The sequence below is a fragment of the Pyricularia pennisetigena genome, chromosome 3, assembly GCF_004337985.1.
Source record: "Pyricularia pennisetigena strain Br36 chromosome 3, whole genome shotgun sequence".
NCBI classification, from domain to species: Eukaryota; Fungi; Ascomycota; class Sordariomycetes; order Magnaporthales; family Pyriculariaceae; genus Pyricularia; species Pyricularia pennisetigena.
The window spans coordinates 2,237,134-2,263,189 of NC_043742.1; the positions used below are offsets into that span (position 1 = coordinate 2,237,134).

A 26,056-nucleotide genomic window follows, 5' to 3' on the forward strand; every position below is an offset into this window, starting at 1 on the left:
TTAACAAAGAGCCAACGCTCAAATGTACGTACTTCGTACTCCAGGGTTGACTACTTGGGACCGACTGGCAGCTCCCATTGGTCAAGCCTGCAGGAAAGAGCCTTTCCTTTGAATCAAGGATAGGACGAAAAGAGCGACGTGGTTTGCGAGGTAAGTGGCGTGACGGAAGACGTGATTGGCCCTGCAGCGAGTTTGCTACTGGCCTACTTTTGGGGCAGCAATGTCGACACACTAGGTGCCTTTCTATCAGCCACGGAGTGAATTGACCGTCTCACCGCTTCGTCGAATGGGAAAATATCACAAAGTTTAAAAAGTTAGGATGGCTCGGGCAATACTAGCCGGCCGGTAGCGCGACAGTTGTCAGCAAAATATTTTGCACTGGCCAGACTGGACAGACTGGTAAACCCGCAGACTACTACTGACAAAACTACTATTAGCAGCAAGTTAGGTACCATATCGGTAGTTATGAAAGAGGCGGGGTAGACAACAAAAGTCTAGCAAAAAACGCCCCGACATGTTCCAACTGGCGGATGCCGGAAGTAATTAAAAGTCAAAGATACAAAATATTGATTAAATTGGAAATGCCAGCGAACGCGCGCACATACAACCCTACAAGCATGAGCACAAATCATACCCAGTGCGAGCTTTGGCACTTGCCAATTGTGCAGATTTCATGACTTCTGCGATTGCGGCGGTCAGCAGTTGATGACAGGCAAGATCAGGTGGTCCAAGGCGACTGCGAGCAATGGAAAAATTCCAAGTTGCTCGTTGGTTCATCCTTACTGTTTGTTACTCGTCTCTGTTTTTGGCTTGGCCGGCGTCTGTGCATTAGCCTCGTACCACACAAACAAACCCCAACCAACCAGCCAACCAGACGAAGCATTGATGAGGTTGGCAACTTCTTTTTTCTTCTTCTTTCTTTGCTTGTTGCTGACGCCGACAAGTCTGTGCGCCACACCAAACCGTTCGATCAGCCGGGAGCCGGGGCCTTGGGAGGGAGTGTGTATTGACGTCCTGGCTGGAAATTCGAGGCGGGATGGCGGCCCTTGACCAAAACAAAAAACAAGACTCGGCAAGAAGAAACCAAGAAACCAAGTATGGCTACGTAAAACCGAGATTACAATTAGAATAAGGCTGATAGAGTTGAATGCGCGACCATAGCGTCGGCGCGACCAAGCGAGCGATTGACCAAAAAAGTAAAGAATATTCCCAAAGGAGCCAAGGAGTGAAACCATCTCGGTGTGGATCGTCGGTGAACGGTGGGGACAAGTGTTCGAGTTTTTGAAAACCAATTTTCCCATTTCATACACCACAGGGAAGCAAAAAACTTTCCTGATTTAGTCAGTCGTTGTTGAGAGGGACGTGGCATTCGCCTCTGTCGCAAAGTCGCCCAGGTCAAGACGAAACTTGTTGTTGATTGACCTTGTACGTAACAACGTATGGCTTACGATATCATGATGAACTCAACGCGCAAGGAAGCTGAGGAGATCGGATTGTGCCTCCTTTTGAATTGATTCATCGCTTTTTTCTTCTTCTTCTTTTTTTTTTTTTTTTATCAATTATATTCTCTCTTTCTTTCTCCAGCTCCATCATACCACTATGGACGGACGCAGGAACATGGCACAGTAAAGGTCCGTTGTGAAAAAGGCTGCATTACGCGTTACCATGTCGGGCGGTCGCGAAGCAATCGGAAACCACAAACCTGAGCCGCCTGGCCCAGGTACTGTATCGTGAGATCGTTTCATATGACATCACTACCAAGAAAGTTCGATGGCTTTCTCGCGTGGCATGTCGAAACCAATAAGTCCAGGGTTGAGATTACCACCTCAGCGGCCCCCCGTCGATAATAATACGACCAGGGCAGAGAGGAAAATTCGATACCTGAGACAATTCGGTGACAGCCGACCGACCGTGCCTCTCTGGAAGAAACAACCAGGAATCGCTGGGATGCGGACAGGGTGGCACAAACGAGTCGCTGTGCCGAAATTATTCTGTTAGGCGGCAAATACATGCACAAAGTGATAGTGTAAAACAATACAATGCCGCGCCGATGCGCTTTTGTAAAAACCCTATAGCGTCGCACTTACCGCAATTGGCCAAGTTGCAGCGCATTCGTAAAATTAATAAGCCTCAGATTTGCGTGCAAAATATTTGGTAGGGCCAATCCCACAAAATCTATCTTCTTTGCGTGCTAAGCTGTCACAGTGTACTGTAAACGCTAACAATCTGCACCAGACGTGTTATTCCTTCCGTGCTTGCTGTACTGTACAGTACAGCAAAGAGGCTGCACGTTGGTCCAGGTCTCGACCAACTTTCGTCCCACGCTGAGCCGCCCGAGCGGGCTTGGGGCCGACAGGGGTCCTTGTTCGACAGGGGATAATCAGGCCAGGCAGCTGTGAGCTCCGACTTTGGAGAGCAAAAAAAGGCCGATGCGCCACTTCAGCCTCGATTGCGCTAAGAAACAAGCAGCGGTACGTCATGGCACTATCTGCGTTGCTTCTCCGCAACTCTCCCGCGCATTACCACAACTTTGTGCGAAACGCGTGCCGTAAGCCGTCCCCAGAGAGTTCGACGCCGGCGAGCTTTTTACTGTGTTGGCGATATTACATCTGACGGGCAGACCCTTGGCTCTGCGATCTTTCTTCTTGGAAAATATTGAGCCAAGGAATTCCTACTTTCTTGGAAACGTTAGTGGCTGATGTTAGATCCCAGCACCGACTTGGGCGCACACTGTAGTATATGTTCGATGTGATAAATGAGCAAAACAAGCAACGGGGTTATCAGACTAAAACAGAAAAAAAAAATAAAAGAGACAAATGGTTCGTCCCCGCATTTGCATCCCACGATGTAAATATAACCAGAGGGGGAAAAAGACAACGCGAAACTCCGCCCTCTCCGCGTTTTATCCTTTGACCTACGCGGGGCGCATATACTGTGCTCTTGCAGCAAGCATGGCCCCCTTGGCAGATCATAGCAAACCACTAAAAATCGTCTGAAGTCATGCTCTTTTACCGTACAATGGAGCCCGAAATCCAGTATAAGAGTAAATGACAGGCAGCCGCGTATTGTTTCGAGGGCCCCCCCACAGCTGAGCTAGGTTCCGACATTGGGCGTTTAAGGTGATTGTCTCGGCCCGGGGTAACTAGCTGAAAATAGAGAAATCCACTGCGGAGTCACTCATTGTTGTTTGGTCGTCTTAATTCGACAACCAAAGTTACCAGCAAAAAAAAAAGCCTAGACTTTTTCGTTGCTAGTTTTGTCTAGGGGCTTGTTATTCCTGAAGAAGTGGACGAACAAGGTGTCTTTTGTTATCTCAGCGATGATAGACGGTGCATACAGCCAAGCCAAAATGGCAAGATGGATACCAAGGAAGGCTGCACGCTACTATCCCGGACCAAACCAAGATGGGAAGCAGCCGCGTAGATCAGCGGGGATTGTCAACGTCGATTGGGCTAGAACCTGCATCGCCCACTCACACCACACGATTACATTGCAGCGGATACAACACCGAGGCGAATGAGATTGCGACGACACCTTTTTTTTTCTGCTTGTGGGAGGCAGATGGTCGTGATATCAAAAATTGAATACTGTCCGTGAGGGCGGGAAATCACCCATTTCGACCTGTAGATCTTTATGGACTTTGAACCCTGAAAGCAATGCGGGAGTCCCTGATCAACAGGCAAAAGTCCCTTCGTGCTTGGAAGTCGGAAACAAAAAATCGCTAAATCTGCTCTGTCTGCCGACCTGACACCTTAGGTAGATGGATTTTGATGCAGCGTTGACAGATAGCGTCAAAATTGGTTTCGAGAAAGCAACTGGCATTTCAACGCTCTTCGGATCCGAGTCCGGGGTGCCCACACTCGCGAAGCGGTCAAGCTAGCTCCGGCTGGCTTGCGTCAATAACTTGGTCAGGAAGCCCCCCAAGTCGCCCTATCGGAGGGCTTGGAGTTCGCTTTTGAGATTCCAATGTCCGCCCTTTTGCCTTTTTTTTTTTTTTTTTTTTTTTTTTTTTTTTTTTTTTTTTTTTGCCCCTAGAATACAATGTGGTAACACGACATCAATTCATTCCGGTTTCCCACAACTCACATGATCCTTCGTGCCGCGATTGGTAAGACCATTCGCTTACAATCAATTGCATCCCGTGCCGCCGCCCTTTTGATTGTGAAAAATCCAACTTAACAAGCAGTAGGTAAGCCGTCATAGCCGTTGGACTGTCTTGCCAAGCCATTCTCCTGAGATGCCTTGAATGAAGCGATTGGTCTTTCGCGGCATGATGCTTGTTACGGTAGTTGGGAGGGGAGAACAAAAGAAAGAGAAAGAACTTGTGTGGGCATTTGTGACCTACCACCTTCCCTTCCAATAGTAGCCGACCGACCGCATTTCCCCAGGTGCAGTTACTCGCATTTTGCCCTGCTCCGACATATGCAGGCCTAGCTACTACCGCGGCGTGGGCACAGTGCTTTTGTGGATATGATTGATGCCTCCCATCGCGATGCGGAGACCAGAGAAGGGAGCTACCTGGAGAAAATTGCTAAGCGGGAAGCTCTGACTGACATATTTTGATATCAGATATGCATGGATGCATAAGCACGGTGGTGGAGAGTAATCTGGGCACAAGAGTCACCGTCGCAGCGATTAGATAGATGGGGCAGTTCGTCCAGTTTTCTTGGTTTTCTTGTCGAATGGCAGCCACAGCTAAGGCTGATGGCCCCACAAACGACGGTGGTTGGTCAATTAACTGGACGAGCTGACATTTCAAGCTCTGTACTGTATATTTCGTCGTGTTAACGGGCGAGCTACTATGGCAGGCAAACGATTTTATTGACCCCGCCGCGGGGAAAACAAGCCCAGGAGCAATATGCTTGGAATAGCACGATGTCCCGACGGTGGAAACGCTCCGGGTTGTGACATGGGTGATGTTGAAAGGGGGAGGAGAAAAAAGATCAGCGCATTTTGTACTCGGAAGAGTATGGCAACTTCCAGATGAAAGACTCTGACATCCATCCATTCAAGACGTTGATTGCACTTTATTTTTGCCAATTTCTGGGGGAGTGAAAAGCCCCGGCGACACAGTGCTTTTTCTCAAGTCGACAGCGGAACGCACAGCCTTAGCCTGAGCGTGGGGGAGGCTTTGTGTCCTTGAAATAGTTGCTAGCGAGGTTGTGCTTACAGAGGTAGGGAGAGGTCGAATTACACTGCGCCTCCACCTGGCTGCTGCTCAACGCCGCTCAAGGTCGCGTCAAAAGTTGCCAAGTTCAAGGCTTACTGCTCCTGCTATACGAAAGAACAGTAATACAGCTTTTTTTATCCTTAAACTATGATCTGCCCCAGGACTTTGCAGATGATGGGGTGTGAAAACAAAGGACAAAAGTTTTAAAAAAAATAAAAAAGAAAAACAAAAGAAAACGGCGGTCGAGAGGCCGTCCGTTAGACTAGATCAATCATGTTCCAGCGGTTGCGCGTATCAGCCGCACAGTGCTCACTACTTGGGTTCTGGTGCTTCGATAGAAACGGGTCGGGTACACCATCACTGTCTCAGCCGAAAAAGTCTTGGAACTACGAAGTATAAGAAGTTTTGTGGCGATTTATTTTTGAAAAGTAGCTCCTATAAACACGATGGCGGCACAAAAGTCACTGGCGGGCAGGCATTGCTCCGCATGTCCAGGGAATAAACAGAAAATAAGGACCAAGAAGAAACAGCCTAGTCTTGTCCGTACGACGACTCAAGACTGCAGGCGCGGCTGCGGGCACAATAACGCATTGCAAATATTAATTACTATGTAGTCCAATTGCAGGTTTTCCCCTGCCTGTCATGAATAAATGGCGCTGCAGTGTCCGTGTGCAAGGTTACCCGTCAAATTGAAATTGAGGCTGACGAGAAAAAAGGAGGTCATCATCTCCGAATCGCATTTGGTAATGAGTTACTGTTGCAGTTTTAAACCTGGCTAAGGTCTGATATCTCGAAATAAGCTCAAGTCTACACGAGTCAGAATCTCACGTCTACCGGTGTCGGGAGCGGCGTTCCGCGGTGGGCGCCCAAGGAAAGCAGGCGGACCTAGCCATTGCGAGCGGAGACTTTTTGTCAATCAGTTCTCACACTACCGGCGATCAAACCTTGGAAGGCAATGGGAAAAAAAACGAAGAAAACAAAAAAAGAATCCACACAATGCTCACCCCCAAGCATCGGGAGCGGAGCGAAAGCCACAAAAAAAAAGTAAGAGAGAAATTTAACAACCAGAGCAACTCGGGATTGACGCAACCACGATATGTCGCTCTGTATGAGCACGCCACATGGGCGGTGGGTGGTATTTTCATAAGCTTGAGGTAATTATTATGAACGACGCCCAGGGCTAAGGCAAGCCAAGCCGTTGTCGGACTTTTTTCTTTTTGCCCTCTTGCGCTGACCATACGCGACTTTGGAAGCCACACTTTTGGTGGTGGCATCCATGGGTGTGAGTGAGGCAACAGCAGCCGTAGCCAAGCAGAAAAAAAAAGTCAAAAAGATAAAAAGATAGAGATGAGGCGTCTCTATATTTTTTTTCCTCTATTTTTTCTCCTTTGAGGGCTTAAAGCCTGCAGAAGCGCACGGCCCATTAAACAGAGTCGCGGCCTTTAGACCGTGCAGCCAATTAAGGGCGGAACTGCCGGGGGCAAGCGATACACAGATGGGATGCGTCTAAAGATAACATGAGAAAAACGCGGTGAGCTCGCCTAATAGAATAGACAAAAGGCCTTACGGACCATTATTAAACCTGAATGGAAGGTTTATAAGATCCCGGTCTGCTGGGTTGTGACACGGAATGCAAGCTGAGTGACGGATGGAAGCCTGCTGCATTCTACTGTACTGTCTGGAAGATAGGAGGCGGGTTGCGCGGGGAACCCGTGTAGAGGAACAGATAAATGCATAAAAGTTAATACAGTAACTGACTGCTGCGAGGTTGTCCGCTGCTTCTGGCCAGGGAGACGCCGTGGCACCTAAAAGGGATTAAGGCGCTCCTCGCTGGCAATAGTGTTACTTGACCGATGTATTGCCGCGCTGGCCGGTGTCTTTCTCGCTGCGTCGGCCTCAACAATGGGGCGACTTGAGGTTGTTTTCAATCAAGTATACAGCAATAGCGGAGGGCTAAGGTGTCATTAATTTGATTACAAACTCTCACAAAATCTATCAATACTCCCTCCCCTGCATGAGGCTACTCCGGGATTCTAGACGTGGGCCACGGGCCTGTGGATAGGCTGTCAAAGTGCAAAATTTTCTTCGTGATGGGTAAATCATTTGTGGACCAGGATCTTGGTAGAACCTACCACACCTAATGTGGTTTATCCATGTTGCCCTCCCATCCATCCATGATACGCCACTAGACTGTGCCATCCGAAAGACAAGATAAGAAAAAAAAAAGACAAAAAGAAATACGGCCGGCGGGCGGAAGCGTGCAGGTTGGATTACTTAATTGATAAACCAAAGTCATCCATCCATTTACCAACGCGATCCATCGGATAGAACACAGACGTCGCTGAGCAAAGCTTCTGTTCTATTAAAAGGCCAAGACATTTTTTCAAATAAAAAATTTTCGCTGGGGATTCCGCCACAATGAACGAATGCATGCAGGCCGAGATCCAACAGAAACATCGAATGAACCGATTGAGTGAGTAAGCCGCTCAAAGGATCCTTGTCTGGCGATTCAGGACTTGCCCCCCCTCTGGTGGTCTGTTTGGCCATGGCTTGGCTCGCTCCAATCAAGGATAGGAATCGTCTCCCCGCTGTCGTTGGAAATTGGAACTCCGGGATTAGGGATGGCCAGTGTCTTTTTATCACCTCACTGCCCCGTTCTCCGCTGAAAAAAAGCTCACACTCCGCCAAACCTTTCTCCGAGTCCCAGCTCAGATAGGCGGGCATAACGCAGTAAAAAGGCAAAAAAACGGGGTTCGGGGGCAGCGATAGAGCGACGATAGGCTTAGCCAGTTAGTATCTGCATTAGCAGGTACAGTGCAGTCGTTATCTGGATGGACGAACGCGGGGTTGACGAGGGATCATTGCGAATGATTAGCAATGGGCCACGTTCAAGGTATAGCAGCATCTATTTTGTGCAGCGAGATTTGTAAAAATATCTCGCTTGTGATGCAAAAATTACGGTCATATCAGTAGATTTTCTGACGATTTGTGACTGTGCACATACGGTGAGTCGGACCACTCAGCCAGCAGTGAAAAGGTTTGGTGACGACTGCAAATCCGCTGGGGCGCCGATGACCGGCAGCGAACCGTTTTTTTTTTGTCATCGCTTTTTTTTTTTTTCTTTCTTTCTTTTTCTTTGCTTCTTTTCTTCCCTTGTCGCTTGCGTCAATGGTCTCTACGTCATCGATTGTCAGCGCGCTAACAAAAGTGACCCATTCGCTGCAGCCCCGGCAAAGTACCTGCACGGCATTTTTAACGCGAGATTTACAGTCATTTCCGACCTGCAGGAGACCTTGCTGGAATGTACCCATGTTTGGAAACCGAACAAGGCAGGTAGGCGGGCAACCTGCAGTGCAGAACAGTAGCAACAATAAAAGAAAAGAAAATAAATCTGAGAGACTGTGATACACTGCATGACGGCGCCGAGTGCGGCATTACACCCAAAAACCAAGCTGCTCACCGTTTATCCCCTATCAATCCAGTCTAGTTAGTTGGGAGTGATGCTCATTGCCCCGGCTCGGGATGCCGTTTCAAAACCAAGCCACTGAAGCTGGCGCTTGTTCTGCCCACGAACCACCCTTTGAATCCCTACGATTCTGGATTCCGCCACAAGGTGCTGCCTCACGGGCCTACGAATGGTCAGCCACGTATTTACATGGTAGTGATATTGGTAACAAATTCGCAATGGGTACCCCCGGCATCGTGACTGTGGAGACAGGAACTCGAGCCTCAAGCTTGAGATTATTCCCCCGGACGGGACGAAGTGGGCGGTTTCAGAGCTTTGAGACCAAAGGTAACTAAACTGACTGACTTGACGACCTTGGGATGTCTGAGAGTTGCCAGACCTTTCACTCTGTTAGGGATAATTTGTTTATCATTTCCTTGGTTTGCCTACAATGCGGATTCTCCAATTACCAAGAAACATCACAATTGTCGGTCTCATCCAACATTTAACTAGCTACTTGTTTCCGTAAATCGACAAAATGTTTTAAGTGTTACCAACCACGCTTTTGACCCAAAGTCTCAATTGCGACTCTGAGCTGGTCAGGTCATGCTTAACCTTCGTCGCTGAGCTCCGAAACCGAACACACCTTTGATCGATACACTGTGATTAGGACGGTGCCATTGTAAACCAAAAGTCCAGGTCTTTACCCAAAACCTTGAAAGTAACCCGTAGATATTGCTCCGAAGCACCATTGGCCTGAGACCCGTCCAGTAGAAACCGGACAAGATGCCAATGCACTTCCGATCTATCCGTTTCTGTATATTGAGAGAATGCAAAAGACACTTTTCGTTCCACTTTGACACTCTATACGTAGTGAATAGAAGCCACACACCTCTGATTTTTTTCCTTTCTTAATTGATCTAATTTTTTTTTTTCGCAGCCCAACTCGCCGCAGCTTTGCAGCTTGCGCTTCCTCATACTTTCTTGCCGCCGCTCGTTGCTGTCTCAGACTGCCCAAGTCCCACCCCAGCCTCAGTGGGAGCTGTGGTGCGCTGCCCAGGTTGACCCTGCAAAGATGGTGCTCGCATTACTGTAAATGTGGGCCCTGGAGAATAGCAGATCCCCAACCAAAAACAAAACCCCACCCCACAGACTACGATGACACAGTGCGAGGGCTTGCAGCAATCCGTGCTATTGCCACACCCTCCCAGGTCTGGATCGCACATTCCCGGTCGTTGCTCTTACTTGGACTAGGTTGTGTCCCAGACCATCAAAAACACCAAATGGGCCGCTTCCCGGTTCCCATCCGCACAAACCTTTTTAACATTCCTTCTTCTCCCCATCCCACAACAGCCGTCTACTTTTACAGTAGTACATCATTTCTCGAGGTTGCTGTGTTGTGGTTCCTGTCTCCGCAACGACAACCCGACTCGACTTACCAAAGTGGCTGACAAGCAGAGCTGGTTAGCAGACTGTATTCGATAGCGGTCGCGCCAGTCAAAGGACAGACAAAGGGGATCAAAACAGAACGAAACAGAGGAAGCGGACGATACACTCGACCTCTCCTGCCCTCGACAAATCCTCCCGTCCACGACCTCACCCAGTACATAAGAGGTTTTGTTTGATCGACTGCCATTCGACGTCGCAGTCTATTCTCTTCTTCTCGACTCGACGGCCTCGCTCCTGTAGCGGCCTCAGTCTACCTTCGGTTTCTTCGGAATTTGCTCTGTTGCTGGAATATTGCCAGAGCAATTCGAAGTCTCCTTCTTTGTCGTTGCCCAGTAAGTGCCAAAGACGAATTCCAGTCCTGGCCGACCGGTGATCACGGCAACCGCAAGGCAAGACAATTGTCTCGCACCCCATGGCCTCAACGCTACATCGGCGTCAACCTCCTTCCTACGATATATTCCCCCCTGGCCGATTCCATCTCAAATCCTCTATCATTTGCCTCTCGCATCAAAGTGCCGCATCCGATTATCTTGTTCATCCCTACCATGAACCGACCAGCGCTTTCTATTCGCCATGGCCCTCCTCATCTGTGCGGACAGAAGCCGAAGAGCATTTACTGACTATTTCTGTTCCTTCCGCAGGTTCTCCGAATCCCACCGAAGAGACAAGCGCCGCAGGCAATCATCTTGATGATTTCTTCGTAAAGCCGACAACCCCCCTCCCCCTACCCCACGCACGGCATCCTACTACCGCAGTAGCTTTATATACACCCTCGATTCGCGGCACAACAGTCGCGGGAATGCCTTACACACCACCCACCCACCGCTCTCCCGCATCCTCCCAACCCTCATCTCCCGATGCTAGCCGCAGGTCGTCGATAGCAAGCGGGGGCACGCGGCCGACACTCCCACGGTCGGCATCCTATCTGAGCAGGCATCGTCGTACTCCATCGGCCCCTGCTGGACAAAATGGACACCCGACTCCAGAGTCAACATCAGAGGACCTCAAGGCAATGCTGGCAGGCAGCGTCAGGAAGTCACCACCGCCAGTGACAGATGGACTTGGGATGCCCAACGGCGCAATCCTTTCGCCTCCGGAATCGACGGCCAGTAGCGATGACGACGAGACACCCGAGGTCCGGGGAAGGACGCTGGAGAACCTCAAGGAGCTTCAGGCTGCCATTAGCCAGATCCCACAGCACCGCGAGAGCTCACCATCAAAATGCAAACCAGCCAATGTCACGGTGATCATTCCCCCTGCTCATCAGCCTGAAAGTAACCAGGGATTCCACCACAGCTTTAGCACGGGCTCACTGGAGAAGCTGGGCAAGAGGAACTCTCACTCTCGATCAAAGACCGAATCCAGTTTGCAATTGCCGGCAGACAACTCCACGACTGCTTCAGAAGTGGACTCTGAAGAGGAGCTTCTGCTTAAGAAGCCGCAGATGGTCAGGAAGAAATCCGGAGAACTTGTGCGACCGGCTCTTCGCCCTTCTTCCCGAAGGCGCCCTTCCAGCATGCCAGGCACGCCCACATTCTCCAAGGCGGTGCATTTCGACTCGCACTTGGAGCATGTGCGACACTTCTTGCAGGTTGACCGGCCCCTTGCCGTCAGCGCTGGGTCGTCACCTGCCGATACTTACAACAGCGACAGCGAATTCCCATTCAACGCTAGTGAGGAACGGTCAGGCACCAGGTCTCCGCCCTATGAGTGGGAAATTATCGTTACGAATTTCCCCGTAGAGACCGCTGCCAGAAAGGCGTTGCCTCTGAGGCTGGAGCGTGTCTGGCTCTCGTCCGACCAGAAGAGTCTGGTTGGATCTGTTGCCGTTGCCAACCTGGCGTTCCAGAAGCACGTCACCTGTCGATTCACTTTCGACTACTGGAAGACGACTTCCGAGGTAGCTGCTGAATTCTCTACCGAGATCCGCCCCAAGGAGAGCGATTTGGGCCACGACAGGTTCACCTTCAGCATCAAGCTCTCTGAGCTTGCCAACTTGGAGTCCAAGACTCTGTATTTCTGTGTCCGGTACAACGTCAATGGCCAGGAATACTGGGACAGCAACGGAGGTGCGAACTTCCAAGTCGACTTCCGAAAGAAGATGCTTCCCCAGATGGGCAAGCGTGGCTACCAAGGTGCCTCGACTCGGTCGATTGGTGAGCTTCCTCGTAGCAATCGCCGCAGCAACTCCTCGCTGGCTCCCCGACCCAAGTCAATGCCAATTAGCAACGAGTTTGGCGAGAATGGTGCCTTCGACAAATCACTCCAAGATTATCTTGGTGACGATGCTGGCCCTCTCCGCCTCAAAGGTGTCAAATCGACGACCAGCCTTCCCAGCGATAATCTCACCGGCCGGCTATCCGCGCCAAGCGGGCAGGCTTTTGCCAACCGGTATGATTTTGGTGCATCACTGAGCACCGCCATCCAAGCCGCCAAGCAAACTTCACCTCGTCCCAAGGGTGATGGTTTGTATATGAAGAGCAACACCCGAGGCAGCATCAAACCGGCACCCAGACCGACTTTCGTCTCTGTCCCTACGGGCACCAACACAATCGGTGCCTCGCAGCCATCGACGCCGGGTCCTTTGCCCAAGAAGGAGCCTGCGCAGGCCACTAACGAGCAAACATCATCGGCCTATCCGGCATCGCAAACAACCGCCCCGATCTTGGCATCCTCCTCATACGAGGAATTAGTCAACAAGTACTGCTTTGTACGTACATGAGCAGTCCTCACCCTCATCACATTTCCAACATGCAGTATCGTGTACCGCTCACCCAACCCTGTCAACTCACGCCACGAATCGACTCATTCAACGCGAGACACATCCACTAATCACATTCATTTGCAGTTTGGCTCTAAGCAATCGAGCCCTCAGCTCAACGACGGCACCTTGAAGGGCGGGCGCTTGGATGGTACTGGAGACGACTACTTGGCACGATCGGCTCAGAGCTCCAACGAGTCTAGCTTGGTCTCGAGCCCGCTTCAAATGGCCAGTTTTAACCGAAACCATGCCATCAAAGCGCCTCAGAATGCCACCCGACGCGACCCCAACCCGTATTTTCCCAGCATGACCACCTTCGCTCTTGGCCCTTCCCCGGCGATGTCACCTCTGCAGCAATCGATCGAACGCAGCCCTTCGCCTTCTCAAAACCACGCCCGGTCATCGGTTCAAACAAAGCTGTCCAGCAGGTCGACGTCGCCGGCATCCATGGCGGGAGGGTACCCTCAGTCCATGACCGGTACGTCGTCGCATAGCATGCAGTACCACCAGCATTTCCACGATCGGTTCCCATTTGGCGGTGCGGAAACTCACGCTGCGACAGCGATTAGGGGTTGACATACTGAAAGTTCTTTTGACTCCTCCGGCAGACCACCGCCGTGACAATCAAACATCGCGGGTTTCAGGACATCCCAACACCTCAATCAGCCAGGCAGGAAACTAACCGCCCTTGAGACACAACAAACCACTACCTCATACGTACACCTTACCAACAGAGTGCACAAGGATTGCACCCATATGCGAACGTCGTGATTGGCAGCATCCACGCATGATATATACGCCTTTTCAACTATAATCAAGCAACCTCGCCGCCTCGATTCGGTTCAGGCTCTGCCTATACATGATCCTCGTGTCTTACCTCATATTCGAAGACACAAACCGCCTTTTGGAGAAGGCAATCTATGCCGGCAAAAGAATGGCGTTACTTTAATGCATAATCTTCTATGTCGCTTTCTCTTTGTTTGCCGGCGTTTGTATTCTTTTATTTCCTTTTTCATGGTCTGCTTTTGCATTTCTTGCATCAGAACGCCACTCAGCTCTATTTGCTCTGTTAGTTCAGTTTCGATGCGTCCTTTGTTTTATTGGCTTGCGAGGAGTTGGCATCATTTTGCCTTTCTTGGATTCGTTTATCAGCTTGTCGTTTTACCTTGAGTTTTCCTTGGCTTTTGTTCTTAGTCTCTTTGCATGGGATTTCACAAACACAGCTCTGTTGCCACAGGGCGCCCGGAGATCAAGGCCAAAAAAGGGGTGGGTTTGCACTTTGGAGTTCAGGAGCCTTTTGATTTTATCCCCTAGGCTACAACAAGCAGTGTTGGCAGCGAATGGATGCGCAGTGAGTGTCCGCAATCGACGTTGGTGGGTTGGTTTCGGAAGTGGGTTGGAGTGGAGGAAAATCATTTTGCTGGCTATCTTCATGCAGAGGACCTCTTTGTTGAACGTCTTTTGTTATGTCTGATTCAAGCAGATGAAACCGGCAGAAGGCGGCAGATGAGTGGAAGTCATAAAGTCTTCCAGCACCCCGCGCTGCGCTCATGGGATTTGCATTTTGTCTGCGCATTACAGCAGAGCAAGTTCATCCTTTGTCAGTGTTTTGCGATAGTTATGTTAGGGTTGGGGAAAGACAAAAGAAACATCAGGCATATTTATACACCGAGCTTCTGCGTTCTCCAAGGCTTACCAGAAATGTGATACATGCAAACTTTGTGACGAGTCGGTCAGAAAAGCAGTAAGGAAGGCGAAAACAAGGCGTAGCACTTTTGATCATGGCCAAAAAAAGAAAAGGTCCTTGCACCAACAGCCATCAAAGTGCTTTGCCGGGAACCCACTATCAATGTCGGGTTCAACCTCCAATCAATCTCAGGCACATAAGACAAGTCTCCATGCTTGAAATGCTCTAATTTGAATGAGTTTATCTTCGACTATTGGGGGCAGCTGGTGTCATGACCCAAATTACGACCAACCATGACACGTTCCTTGTGCTCGGCGACGACATTATTCCTTCAATCATCACGCCCAACGACAGCGGATTGTATTCAATCACTCATCATTGTGGGCTCGACCGATGGAACCCCGTCGAGTAGTTCCTGCTAAAATATATACAAATTCGCCCCGAGTACTTGTTCGTCCCCCGTTTAGGTGTTGTTAAATGCTATCGGGCAGCAGTCTCTTCCCAAGAAAATCCTACGTATAAAGCCTGAATCCGCCATTTCCACGGTCATGAAAACACTCTAGAGATCCCAGAATTTCTTAGCAGCATTCAACTTCAAAGACATTCCAACCAAAGAAACGCAGCCAGCTTCGCCGATTATCATTAGCAACGACTCCTCCAAGCACCTTAAAGGTCCTGGCGTACGGTTGAAAAGACAAGACTATGTTACAACGAGAAAGTATTCCTGGCAGATACTCCTCTCGGAGATGATACAAAACCGAGCAAGCGCAGCAACTGGAGGAGAAAGGAAGGCTGCGGAGGACCCAGCTTATGGCGACCTCGGCCTCGTCTAACCCTAAGGCCTAGGACGCAAAATGGGCCCCAGATGATGCAGATATGATGGCTTCAGAACCGTAAAGTATCTCCTCAAAGCCCGAGGATCCCTCGAAAACGCGAGACAGACCAGTCTAGTCAGAATCCCAACGAGATTTCGGCACCCAAAAAGGGTTGCGGACCTGTCAGAGTTCAAATTTCAAGGCGACATGCAGTGCTACCTTGGTAACATCTAATCAGACGATGAAAATACCGACGGCATGCCTGGCTGTTAGTTATGTGAGGAGGCTTCGCTACAAACGTTGAATAAACATACCCTAACCTAACCTAACCAACCTAGCGACGACGTTCCGGCCGACGGACAAGACCAGGATGATATAGGGTCAAGCACAGAGGGTATGTGATTTTGCAAGGTCCTGGTACTACAGGGTCTCATTGTAGTTCTCGTGTAGGTATTTCATATCAGGGAGATTGCTCTTCAGATATCTGAGTTCTTTCAGAACCGATGCACGGTTACAAGCGTCTGGCCTGGCGTGATACTGTTGGATTACCCTGTCGATTCGATCCAACATCCAGTTGCGGGCGGGTTCGGACACCTGTCGGACGTAGCGCATGTAGAACCCGTTCCAGTGGGCCGAACTTATGCTCGACTTGGCCACCCATTGGCGGCCTGAGAATGCCCTCTGGGATGTAATGCCCGATGGCCCGCTCCGGAGGCGTTGCCTCGCGTTCCAGCTTTCTCAACTAGTGCCGAGTAACAACCGTTCCTTCATCCACAGGATCAGAGATGGGGGCGGCAAAGTAATTACAGGTGACGAGGCGGAGTCGTACTGGGGATTCACTGGTTGGCAGTTGCAGTGGGGTTTGATGCATTTGGGGATGCAATTTCAATCTAATTTTTGCTGTGTTCAGCCTTGGTGGTCTGCTGCTGACATGTCCTAGGACGTACACGCTTTCTGATGGATACTCTACAGTAGTGCCATGAATCACTATCGACCAGTTGCGTTTGGAGGAACGTCCCTAGTGAGTTGATCAAGGCCCCAGAGCCAAACCGTCCCTTTCATCATACTATACTCCGAAGGATTTTTTTCTTTCTCTGACCCTGGTCTCCCCAAGGGAATGCCTACTGAGCGGCACTCCATAGCCGCTAAGCCCTGTTCTGGCTTATCCGCCAAGCTGTGTGCCAAGCCGGCTGATCCACCAAACGCAGGCGTCGCCCATTCAGTCCCCAGGATTTTTTGCCGTAATGAAAACGCAAAAAAAAAAAAAAAAACAGTATCTGGTGGTGCTGGGCAGCTTTGCCCTTGCTGACAAGCATGCATTCGAAGTGTGGTGAGATTTTCTGGTGGGGACCTGAAATGACCTGATCTTGACATGGTTGGATTGAACTTGTCGACCTGGTCGCCTCGGTATTTCTGCCTGTACCCTCCTGTCTTGTTCTGCAGGCAATTCAAGTTCCCATTGATCTGTCTTTTGGTACCCATCCCTCGAGGAACGAGACGCGGAGCAGCCACCAAGTTGTGTTAAACCGTGGAGGAAGCAAAACCCTGAAGAACCGAAAGCCAGCCGGTTGAATCACGTCGCAAAGTGAATACGAAAAGGGTCAAAATAGTGCGGAGCTCATAACTATTACGTACCTTTCGTAACACCGGCGGGAACCAGAACCGAACGGGTTTAGGGAAGGACCTGCATCCCCGACGAGAACAAAGCGACCACCTGCTCAGGCTCCTCGGACTCGGCGTCAATACACACCCTGAGACAATTTAAAAAATAAAATAAAATAAAATAAAAAATACTTGTGCCCTCCGACCGGGACGGCTCGACAGAACAAAGAACCATGTCAGGTGCCACAATCAGGGACGATTACGATAACTGGTTCTTCGCAACCAACAAGACGGACAACAAATGCCCGTCCTTCAACGCCAAATGCATCCCGCCCAAGGCGTGCGCTAGGGATCCCAACACCGGCCAGTCGTTCTGCTGCGACACGGGGCCCAGGACGGTGTGCTGGCGGAGCGCTACAACATGCAAAACAGATGGGTCGACCCTGTCTTGCGGATCGGGGTCGAACAGTTGGTGCTGTTTGTCTGGATCGTGAGTTTTTTTATTCTTTCTGTTTTCTTGGAATCTCCCATATTTGCCCCCCTGGCGGTGACTTTATCTCCATCTCGAGCACACAAAATTGGAGCGACTACACAATACCGAGACAGAAAAGAACTGACGAAAAGATTCTGCCACTCAGTGAGAAATGTACAGAAAGACCGGGTCAATCCGGCATCTGCTGGAGCACCCTCCAGAACACCCTCAAACAGATCAGCGTAGCCGAACTCGATGCAGCATTTTCGTCTCTCAGCAGCGCCCAGCCGGCCTCTTCGACGCTTCAATTTACGCCCTCGACGATGATAGCAGCGACGGCGACCAGCGATGGTGGGCCGGCGTCGGTGACAGACGCGCCGGGTTCGCCCTCGAGCAGCTCTTCGCCCGCGTCCGAGGCCGCCGGTAACGGCAACAGCAGCGGCGGCCTGTCCGCAGGCGCGATAGCGGGCATGGTCGTCGGCCTGGTCCTGGGGCTCGCGGTCATTGCGGCCTCGGGCTTTCTGATCTGGCAGTGCGTCAAGAGGAGGGACGCACGGGCGAGGGGCGGCGGGGACATGCACGCCACGATGGGCGAGCTGGACGGCACGTCGTCTTCGTCGCCGCAGCTTCTCAAGTCGGCGGCCCAGTCGACCGACCGGCCGTATGGCCATCACCAGATCGCGGGCGCACAAGGCGGCGCGGCGGAGGTGATTGCCAGTGCCGGCGTGGGCCAAACTGCAGAGTTACAGCACGGCAAGGGGTTCTACGCGCCGTCTGAGTTGGACGCGTCGAGCAACGGGGCGGGTCCGCAAGGGTCGGTCAATGAGTTGCCGGGGGATTGGCGCGTTCGCGATAGACATGGTGAGAAGACTTTGTCGACTACCATGCCGCGATGATGGTGCATACATGATTTTTTTTTGTTTTTCGCCTTGTCGTTCTGTGTCAATAGTAATACGATATACCCTCGATTTCGAAAAAAAAAACCCCCCATTGTTATTGTGGTTTCCGACTTGCCGGTTTGGTTTGCTGCGGCTTGGCTTAGAGGCAGAGCTGCCCACTCGTACCCCAACAGCCCGCTTAGGTTAGGGGAAGTGTTGCGCTAAAAAACACAGCCAAAAGACGAAAGCTCCCGTTAATGACTAATGCCAGTGACTTCGGTAAATATAGCCTGCAACAGGAAAGCCTCAAGCCTCCGCCGGCTTACTGCTGCTGTCACAGGTGGGAGACCCAAATCACTGCCGCGAATACGACAAAGCAGTCTCTTTGGTGCAGGAATGACGGCTGTCAAGTTGCTCACTGCCAAGTCAAACATTGAAATAACAAAAGCGCTGGTCTTTGCAGCGTTTAGAGCCAGCAGCAAGCATCAGTTAGTCTGCGTGCGACGAATCGATCGACAACCAAACGCTAATGCAGGCGTCCTTGCATTGTGCGACGCGTGCCTTCGACGCTTCGATGCATGCGTTAGCGTTGGAGATTCTTTACCTCGCCTTGACTTGCGTAGGTGTCGCTTTTGATGCATGTACAGCACCTGTCCAAAATAACGCAACGATCCCCAACTCCCAACAAAAGTTACCATTTTCACAAAACCATGACTTTTCCAGTATAGGAAATGCAGCTTCGTCACTTGGGAATTAAGTGCAAATCTAATTAAGTAGATTAAAACAAAAAATTTGTTTTGTTTCGTAATATATTTCATGTTTGGTAAAACATTGAAATAAAAACATTAGAATTTAGAACAAATGCATCCCCTGTAACCCTCTATAATAAACTTTTTCTAATTTCTATTCGTTATATTTATATTTGTAATTGCAATTTTGATTAAGTTCTACAGTAATACTATATAATATGTAAAACCTTTCAAATTTTGATTACTTAGGAATCTTCATTAGTTAATATTTTGGATTTACTTTCATATTTATATTTGAAAATCTAGAGTTTTGGCGGGATCTTGGGATCGTTGCGTTATTTTTGGACAGGTGCTGTACCGTAGACCCAGACTTGGGGTAAGATCTGGCTAGATCTAGGTGGGAACGATCTAGAGGGCCATGAACTTTTGTCGAAAAAAGAAAGAAAAGAAAAGAAAAAAAAAAAAACACACACACACACACACACACACACACACAAACACCAAAAGAACCAAACACCTATTCCAGAAACAGTTGCAAGATTCCAGCCCATCAAAGGAGCCGTTTATTCAACGTCACACACGTCGTGGCCAGGAAAATGGGACGAACCATATGCCTTAGCCGCGGGGGGTTACTCCACCCATCATCCCGAGGCGCTGGCGCAGCACCCACAGTGGAGTAAGCAGACCACCCAGGGGGTTGCAACATTTCAGCGCATTGACTTTTGCCTTTTGCCAGGGCTTACTACTGATGGGATCTTGGTTGTTCTTCCTTCTGTAGTTTTCTTCCTGACGCGACAATTGTTGACGCAGCCCGCACACACATTGACGCCAGCTCAATTCATTGCCCCGCGTCAAGTCAGTCAAGATTCGACGCCGCCTGCAGACCGCCACCAGACTCGGCTCGTACTGATATTGATATTTGTTATGGCGCGTACTAATATTTTTCGCTGTAGTCAGTCAACTAACTCTGCGGGAACTTGACGTCCGATCTGATGTCACCCAAAGATTCGAACAAGCCACCACCGCCGTCGCATCCGCCGTCTTTCCGTACACATCAAAGCCTCTTTGATACATATTGCTCACGGCCGACTAAGCAAGTGCTTGCTGCCTTCGCATCTTTCCTACCTCCATCATCATCAGCCAGGTTCCCCGGACCAAGCGAGGGTGGGTCTGGTATAAGTCAACTGTCTTCCCGCCAGCATGTGCCGTTATGTTGGCTTTCATATTTCGTCTTCCTTGGTTTCTATTCTAGTCGGATAGAAAACACACCTAAATTTTGAGGAGCTCTTGGCTCTTCCAAATGCATAAAGTTCATGTCCAAAAATATCAGATCTACGCCCCATATCATGACATAGTAGGTAACCTGCAATACGACCGTTGCCTGCAGACGTTTTAAACTCCATCTTTCCCTCGTGGAGGAAGAAGATCATTTCAATTTCTACTTACATATACCATGCGATTCAACATTGCAACTTTGACATTATCGTCGTCGCTGCTCTTTGCAGCGGCGGCGGCGCGAGACATACCAGAAAACATCAAGAAGCTCCGAGAGTCTATCATCGCCAGAGGAGACTGCAAGAAGAAGCTAGCCAGTGGCTTTCGGACAGTCTCCGAAGATAAAAAGAGTATGTTCTTTTTTTCCCCCTCTACACACATGACAATCAAGAAACGACCACCCTCCTCTTCCTCTCTTCATATTTACTAACCAACTCGGCATCTTCAACCTTACAGCTGGCTCATATTGTGGAGATTTGCTCGACTCGGCAGGAGTCATCTACCAGCAGATGCCTGGCGGTCAGCTGAGTGACATGGATATCGACTGCGACGGGCAGCAGACAGGGCGCCAGAAGGACGATGGCCGGTGCTCCAAGAGCAAGGATACGCAGGCCGAGACGTCGTTTGCCGACATCCTCAAGAGTTACAACGTCAGCATCAAGGACCTGAACCCCTTTGTGCACTCGTACGTCGTGTTTGGCAACGAAGGCAAGCCCGGCTGGCCCCAGTTCAGGCCCAACCGTGTCAAGACCAAAAACGGGAAGAAGGTCGAGCCGCTCAGTGTCATGGCCGTTGTGTGCGGCGACAAGATGGTATGTCTTTTTTTTTTTTCGTTCCCTGCTACGGAAACCAGATGACAATAATCAGTGCCTCTCAACCGTCACTTGAAACTTACGAGTGTATGATTTGCTGACTATGGGATGGACTACAAACACAGTTCTACGGCGTGTGGGGCGACGAAAACGGCCCCGATGGCGATCATCCCATGATGGGTGAGGTAGGCATCGGACTGGCCACGGCCTGCTACGGCTCGTCCGAGATAGACGGCGACAACGGCCACAGCGAGAACGACGTGCTGTATCTCGCCTTCACCGGCGAGGAAGCCGTCCCGGGCGCAAGGGGCGCCAGGTGGGACGCCAGCTCGTTTGAAGAGTTCGAATCCAGCCTGCACCCCATCGGTGACTCGCTCATCAAGAGGATCGACGGCTCTATCCCCGGAAAGTCGGGCCATAATACGACGAGCATACAGCATAGATTCCCGGCGGAAGAGATTCGCCGGGGTCGTCCTAGGCGGATCCTCCGCTGTGAGAACCCCGAAAAGCCCGCTGGGTCGACCGATGCGGACCCACAGACCACTGGGGACAAGCCTCGGTATATCGAGCATCAGGCTCCCGTCCCGGCTGCGGCTGACGAGGGAGCAGTGGGCCCGACGGTGGAGCATGCCAAGGAAGAGGAGAGCCGGGACAGTCTCAAGATGGAGACGAGCGGAGGAGTCAAGGACAATGGTGACATGGGTGAAAAACCCAAAGATCCCCCCAAGGACGACAAACCAAAAGACCCGCCCAAGGATGACAAGCCCAAGGATCCTCCCAAGGATGACAAGCCCAAAGACCCCCCCAAGGCGGAGCCTCAAAAGCCCAGGCCCGACGGCAGCATGGACAGTTTGAAGATGGAGACAGGGCCGGGTATCAAGGATAACGGCGATATGGGCGAAAAGAAGCCTGATGACAAGAAACCAGATGACAAAAAGCCCGATGATAAGAAGCCGGATGACAAGAAGCCGGATGACAAGAAGCCGGATGACAAGAAACCAGATGATAAAAAGCCCAACGACAAGGACAAGCCAAAACTGAGTCCCCAAGGCTTCGAGATCATTGATCCAATGGCGAAAGACTATAATAGATGGGACAAGGGCCTTGAAGGGGATGGCAAACCAGATGACAAAAAGCCTGACGACAAAAAGCCCGAAGACAAAGGAAAGCCCAAGATGAGCCCTCAAGGCTTCGAGATTATCGATCCGCTGGCCAAGAACTACAACAGATGGGAAAAGGGCTTCGAGGGAGATGGTAAGCCTGACGCTAAACCTGAGGCCAAACCAGAGGCGAAACCCGATGCCAAGCCCGAACAGAAACCCGCAACCCCCAAGGACGACAAGAAAGAGGCGGAAAAGAAGGAAGCAGAGAAAAAGGCGGCAGAAGCAGCAGCCAAGAAGGAAGCCGACAAGAAAGAGCCAGAGAAGAAGAATATCGAGCTCAGGCAGAGCAAGCTGCCCATCGCCAAGCGGCCAGAAGTCGAAGGATTCATGAAATAGGTGGGCACCCACCTCCTTTGCCTACTTTCCATTTGGGAATTGATACAGCTTTTGCGATTCATTTTTTTTTTCTCTTTACATTATTTTTTTATTGCTCTTAGTATATTCTCCTTCTACTCTGTTTTATTCTCGATTCATATTTTAGATAGAGTCATTGGACATAATCTGGGCTTGCATATAGAGGTCATGACGGGATGAGCACTGGGCATTTGCATTATTTTGGCGCTTCTGGGCTATGTCTATTCATGGTACATATTTGGGGTCAAAATCGATTTATTTCTGTTCAACTTGACTCGATTGCGATTTGCTACGCATACCATCGTGCTCCTGAAATGTGCTATTTGAAGTGCGTCTCACTAGGCGTTCCCGTGATCATATCACGTACATTTCTTTGCTGTCTCTGCAATAGTCTATCATCCATTATTATTAATATAGACACAAAGACCCTAGCCATCCACCAAAGTCCACCACTCAAATAGATAATGTGCCGTGACACTCACTTTCTGCATGCTTCCTGCGCCAAGCAACATCGATTTGGCAGTGTATACTCATGTATCCTTGGGCAATGCTGACATTCGATTCGCCAAAGCAGCACCCGGCATTGCAGCAAGTGATCCACAAAGCAGCTGTGGCGGTCGGCCGCCTGTCATCACCCCCTTTCCCCTTTCTAGCTACATCGCCTGCTCCTCGAGAAAATGTATACGATTGGCTGTAGATGCGGGTTAGGTCTGCATGCCGCCATGGACCTCCTGAATCGATTGGACGGCTTCAGTCACCATGGACCTTGGCCTGCCCATTGACAGCTCACTCAAAGCTGTCTTTTGTGTATGACATGCATGAATGTATGCAATAGACATGGCTGTATGGTTGGTGCCAAGAGCCCAATCGACAAGAAGAAAAAAAAAAAAAGGACGGACGGGGAGATCATCCCTGTTTTGTTCTTTAGCTATCATAAGCGAGTGACAGAACCGGGGCGGATTTTTGCTTAGACCAAAGATGAAATACTGAAAGGCTGGATGATGGGAACTCTTGTTTTATGTCTGGTTGGTGTTGTCAATTGTCCTCTGCTTGTAGATTAAAAAAGTACCTGGATTGAGGCACAACTCTGGGGGAGTGAGTGAGAGGAGATGGAGAGCTGAAGTGCCGCGTAGAGAAGTGTTCGGTGATTGACCGGCGATGGAAGCGGGGTTCTCATGCATGTTTTCCATATTTTTTTTTTTTTGTTTGGTTCTCTTTCTGCAAAAGTCAACTGCCAGCACAACCAGTCCCATTCTATCAAAATTTTGCGTAATTTGTGGGCGTTTTTTGATGCCCAACTGGGGTTTTGTTTATTTATCTCCATACCGCTACTTCGTTTGCCTTGGCCTGTCCATACCTCAAACATCTCGCTATATAAATTTCGGGTAGAGACCATAACTGTCGATGAACGGCACATCATCATCAACCGCGACGGGTGAATCGATGTGACTTGCAGGGCCAAAGTCAACCCGGATTATGACTGGCCCAGCTGCGTTGCAACCATGAGGTGCTGACAACCTCGGCAGCCACTCACAAGACAGACACCACCACCATCACCATCGCTGCCATTCTCTTCCTCCTCCTGTGTCGGCCCACTGAGGCTCAACCAGTCCAGGTCATGCTGCAGAAGACGGCCCCGCCAAACCAAGTGTCCCTGGTCCCCTGCGTGTTTGCACTTTCTTCCGAACCCGGGGAATGCTTTTTTTTCTTCTACTTGGACATTGAACATTCGGGGTCCTAGTTTGCCTCTGTTGGGACTGGTAAAAGTTGGGTTGCGCACAAGATCGTACCCGGCGTTTTGAGGTTGGGTTATTGTCCCAAAAGAGATCGCCAAGCGCACGTCGCGAACCCAACAGGGAAAACCGTCTATATCAGCAGCAGCAGTACCAAAAAGGGCAGTCCTTCAGCAAAGACAAAGACCGCCAATCACACTCCAAAACCGAGGCAAAAGCCTATCCCACAATTGCACGTTAATTTTTATTTTATTTTCTCATATCTCAAGCATATATACAAAGCCTCTTCCGACAAAGCAACATGGTACGCGACAAACTCGGCGACCTGCCGACGCCTCCTGCACCAACCCTGAGAATCCGGCAACCGCAAGCCCGCGTAGTTACACAGACGATCGAGCGCGCCACAACCACGTACACGACGCACGTCACGCTGGGCCTCGGCGGCGAAACGGCCGCCCCTGCTCCTCCTTCAGCATCTCCGGCAGCACCACCCGCGGGCGCCGTCAACTCGGCCCCCGGCTACAACTACATTGGCGCCATCGTCGGCTCCGTCGTGGCGTTTGTGTTTCTGCTCCTGCTGCTGTGGTGCTGCATCTGCAAGCCGCGCATCCTGCGCCGCCAGCGCCAGCTCGCCGCCGCCAGGGATGGCTACTGGTCCGGCTACGACAGCGAGCGCTCCTCGAGGAGCGGCAGCAGCCCCGCGAGGGCGTCGAGGCCCCGCGTCCCGCCCATGCCGGTGCTGAATCCGCCGCCCGTGCGCATCAAGCCCACGAGGCATACGGGCTGGACGCATTCCGCCGAGCCGCAGATCCGTGGAGTGAGGATGTTTCCTTGAGAGGTCTTTGGTAGCCTCTGAGCTTTGTTTTCGGCTGGTTGGGGAAGCCTCCTGTTTCTTTGTGTGGGCTTTATGAATATGCCGTGACTTGTACGTTCTCATGTCGTTGTCGAGCGAGCGTTTTTTGGTAACCGTTTCTCATATTTTGCCTCTTCATTTGATTATTTGCTTGATACCCAGGATAGGGCAGCGCTGTCAATTATCTTTCATTCGTCTTTACCTGTTTCCTTTTTTCATTTCTCGCAGAACTCCGAGTATATGGCTGAACAATGAAAGCTTTTGATTATCGTAGCTTAACTTTTGTGGGATTCTATGCGCCTCTCATCGAGGCTCCTATGTCAGCTTCATCTGGTCATTGTGGTCAACATGATATGCGAAAGGGTTGACGGCAGACATCATTTCTTTTTTTTTTTTTTCTGCGGTTACCGCAGCTTCACTGAGCCCATGATGCCCGTCATTGGCCAAGGGAGGAAACGGTTGAAGCCAACCGTGTTTCATTGTGCTCACTGCCTACCTGTATTAAAAGACTGGCTCCTCCGGCCGTGGTTTCATGCGGTTCCTGCCGCAACTAGAGGTAGCGGAGCAAGTAACTCAGGTGAGATATTATATAAAGCCATCAATCTCAGCAAGCGCATAATCCTCCATCTAGCCTTCTCCAGCCATCTTTGTCCAGCGTTGGAAACATATATTAACAGCCAATGTGTTTCTCAGTCTTCTGGTGAGAAGTAAGTTCAGAGCAAACAGAGCTCCAAGCACTCGACAGAACAGCACAATAACAGCAGCAAGAGGTTCTTCAAAGGTTTTATGATCTGTGTATTCAATCATACACACAATTCCAGCTGTAGCCATGAGAAAG

General features: G+C 50.3%; 4 protein-coding genes across 4 annotated transcripts; all 4 read left to right on the forward strand.

Annotated features, from left to right (window-relative positions):
- Positions 1 to 7,588: 7,588 nt before the first annotated feature.
- PpBr36_02520 (uncharacterized protein) lies at positions 7,589 to 7,886 on the forward strand (the record flags this gene model as incomplete). Its single annotated transcript, XM_029889701.1, has 2 exons — positions 7,589 to 7,647; positions 7,745 to 7,886. 2 exons carry the CDS (start codon positions 7,589 to 7,591, stop codon positions 7,884 to 7,886), a joined length of 201 nt encoding a protein of 66 aa, XP_029753446.1.
- Positions 7,887 to 10,476: 2,590 nt separating this feature from the next.
- PpBr36_02521 (uncharacterized protein) lies at positions 10,477 to 13,401 on the forward strand (the record flags this gene model as incomplete). Its single annotated transcript, XM_029889702.1, has 2 exons — positions 10,477 to 12,774; positions 12,913 to 13,401. The coding sequence occupies 2 exons, from the start codon at positions 10,477 to 10,479 to the stop codon at positions 13,399 to 13,401; spliced, it is 2,787 nt and encodes a 928-aa protein (XP_029753445.1).
- A 3,761-nt stretch (positions 13,402 to 17,162) lies between these two features.
- On the forward strand, positions 17,163 to 22,614 carry PpBr36_02522 (uncharacterized protein; the record flags this gene model as incomplete). Its single annotated transcript, XM_029889703.1, has 6 exons — positions 17,163 to 17,296; positions 17,362 to 17,419; positions 17,572 to 18,205; positions 20,534 to 20,653; positions 20,760 to 21,115; positions 21,241 to 22,614. 6 exons carry the CDS (start codon positions 17,163 to 17,165, stop codon positions 22,612 to 22,614), a joined length of 2,676 nt encoding a protein of 891 aa, XP_029753444.1.
- A 2,052-nt stretch (positions 22,615 to 24,666) lies between these two features.
- On the forward strand, positions 24,667 to 25,200 carry PpBr36_02523 (uncharacterized protein; the record flags this gene model as incomplete). The annotated part of the gene is made up of 1 exon (XM_029889704.1): positions 24,667 to 25,200. The coding sequence occupies one exon, from the start codon at positions 24,667 to 24,669 to the stop codon at positions 25,198 to 25,200; it is 534 nt and encodes a 177-aa protein (XP_029753443.1).
- Between the last annotated feature and the right edge of the window lie 856 nt (positions 25,201 to 26,056).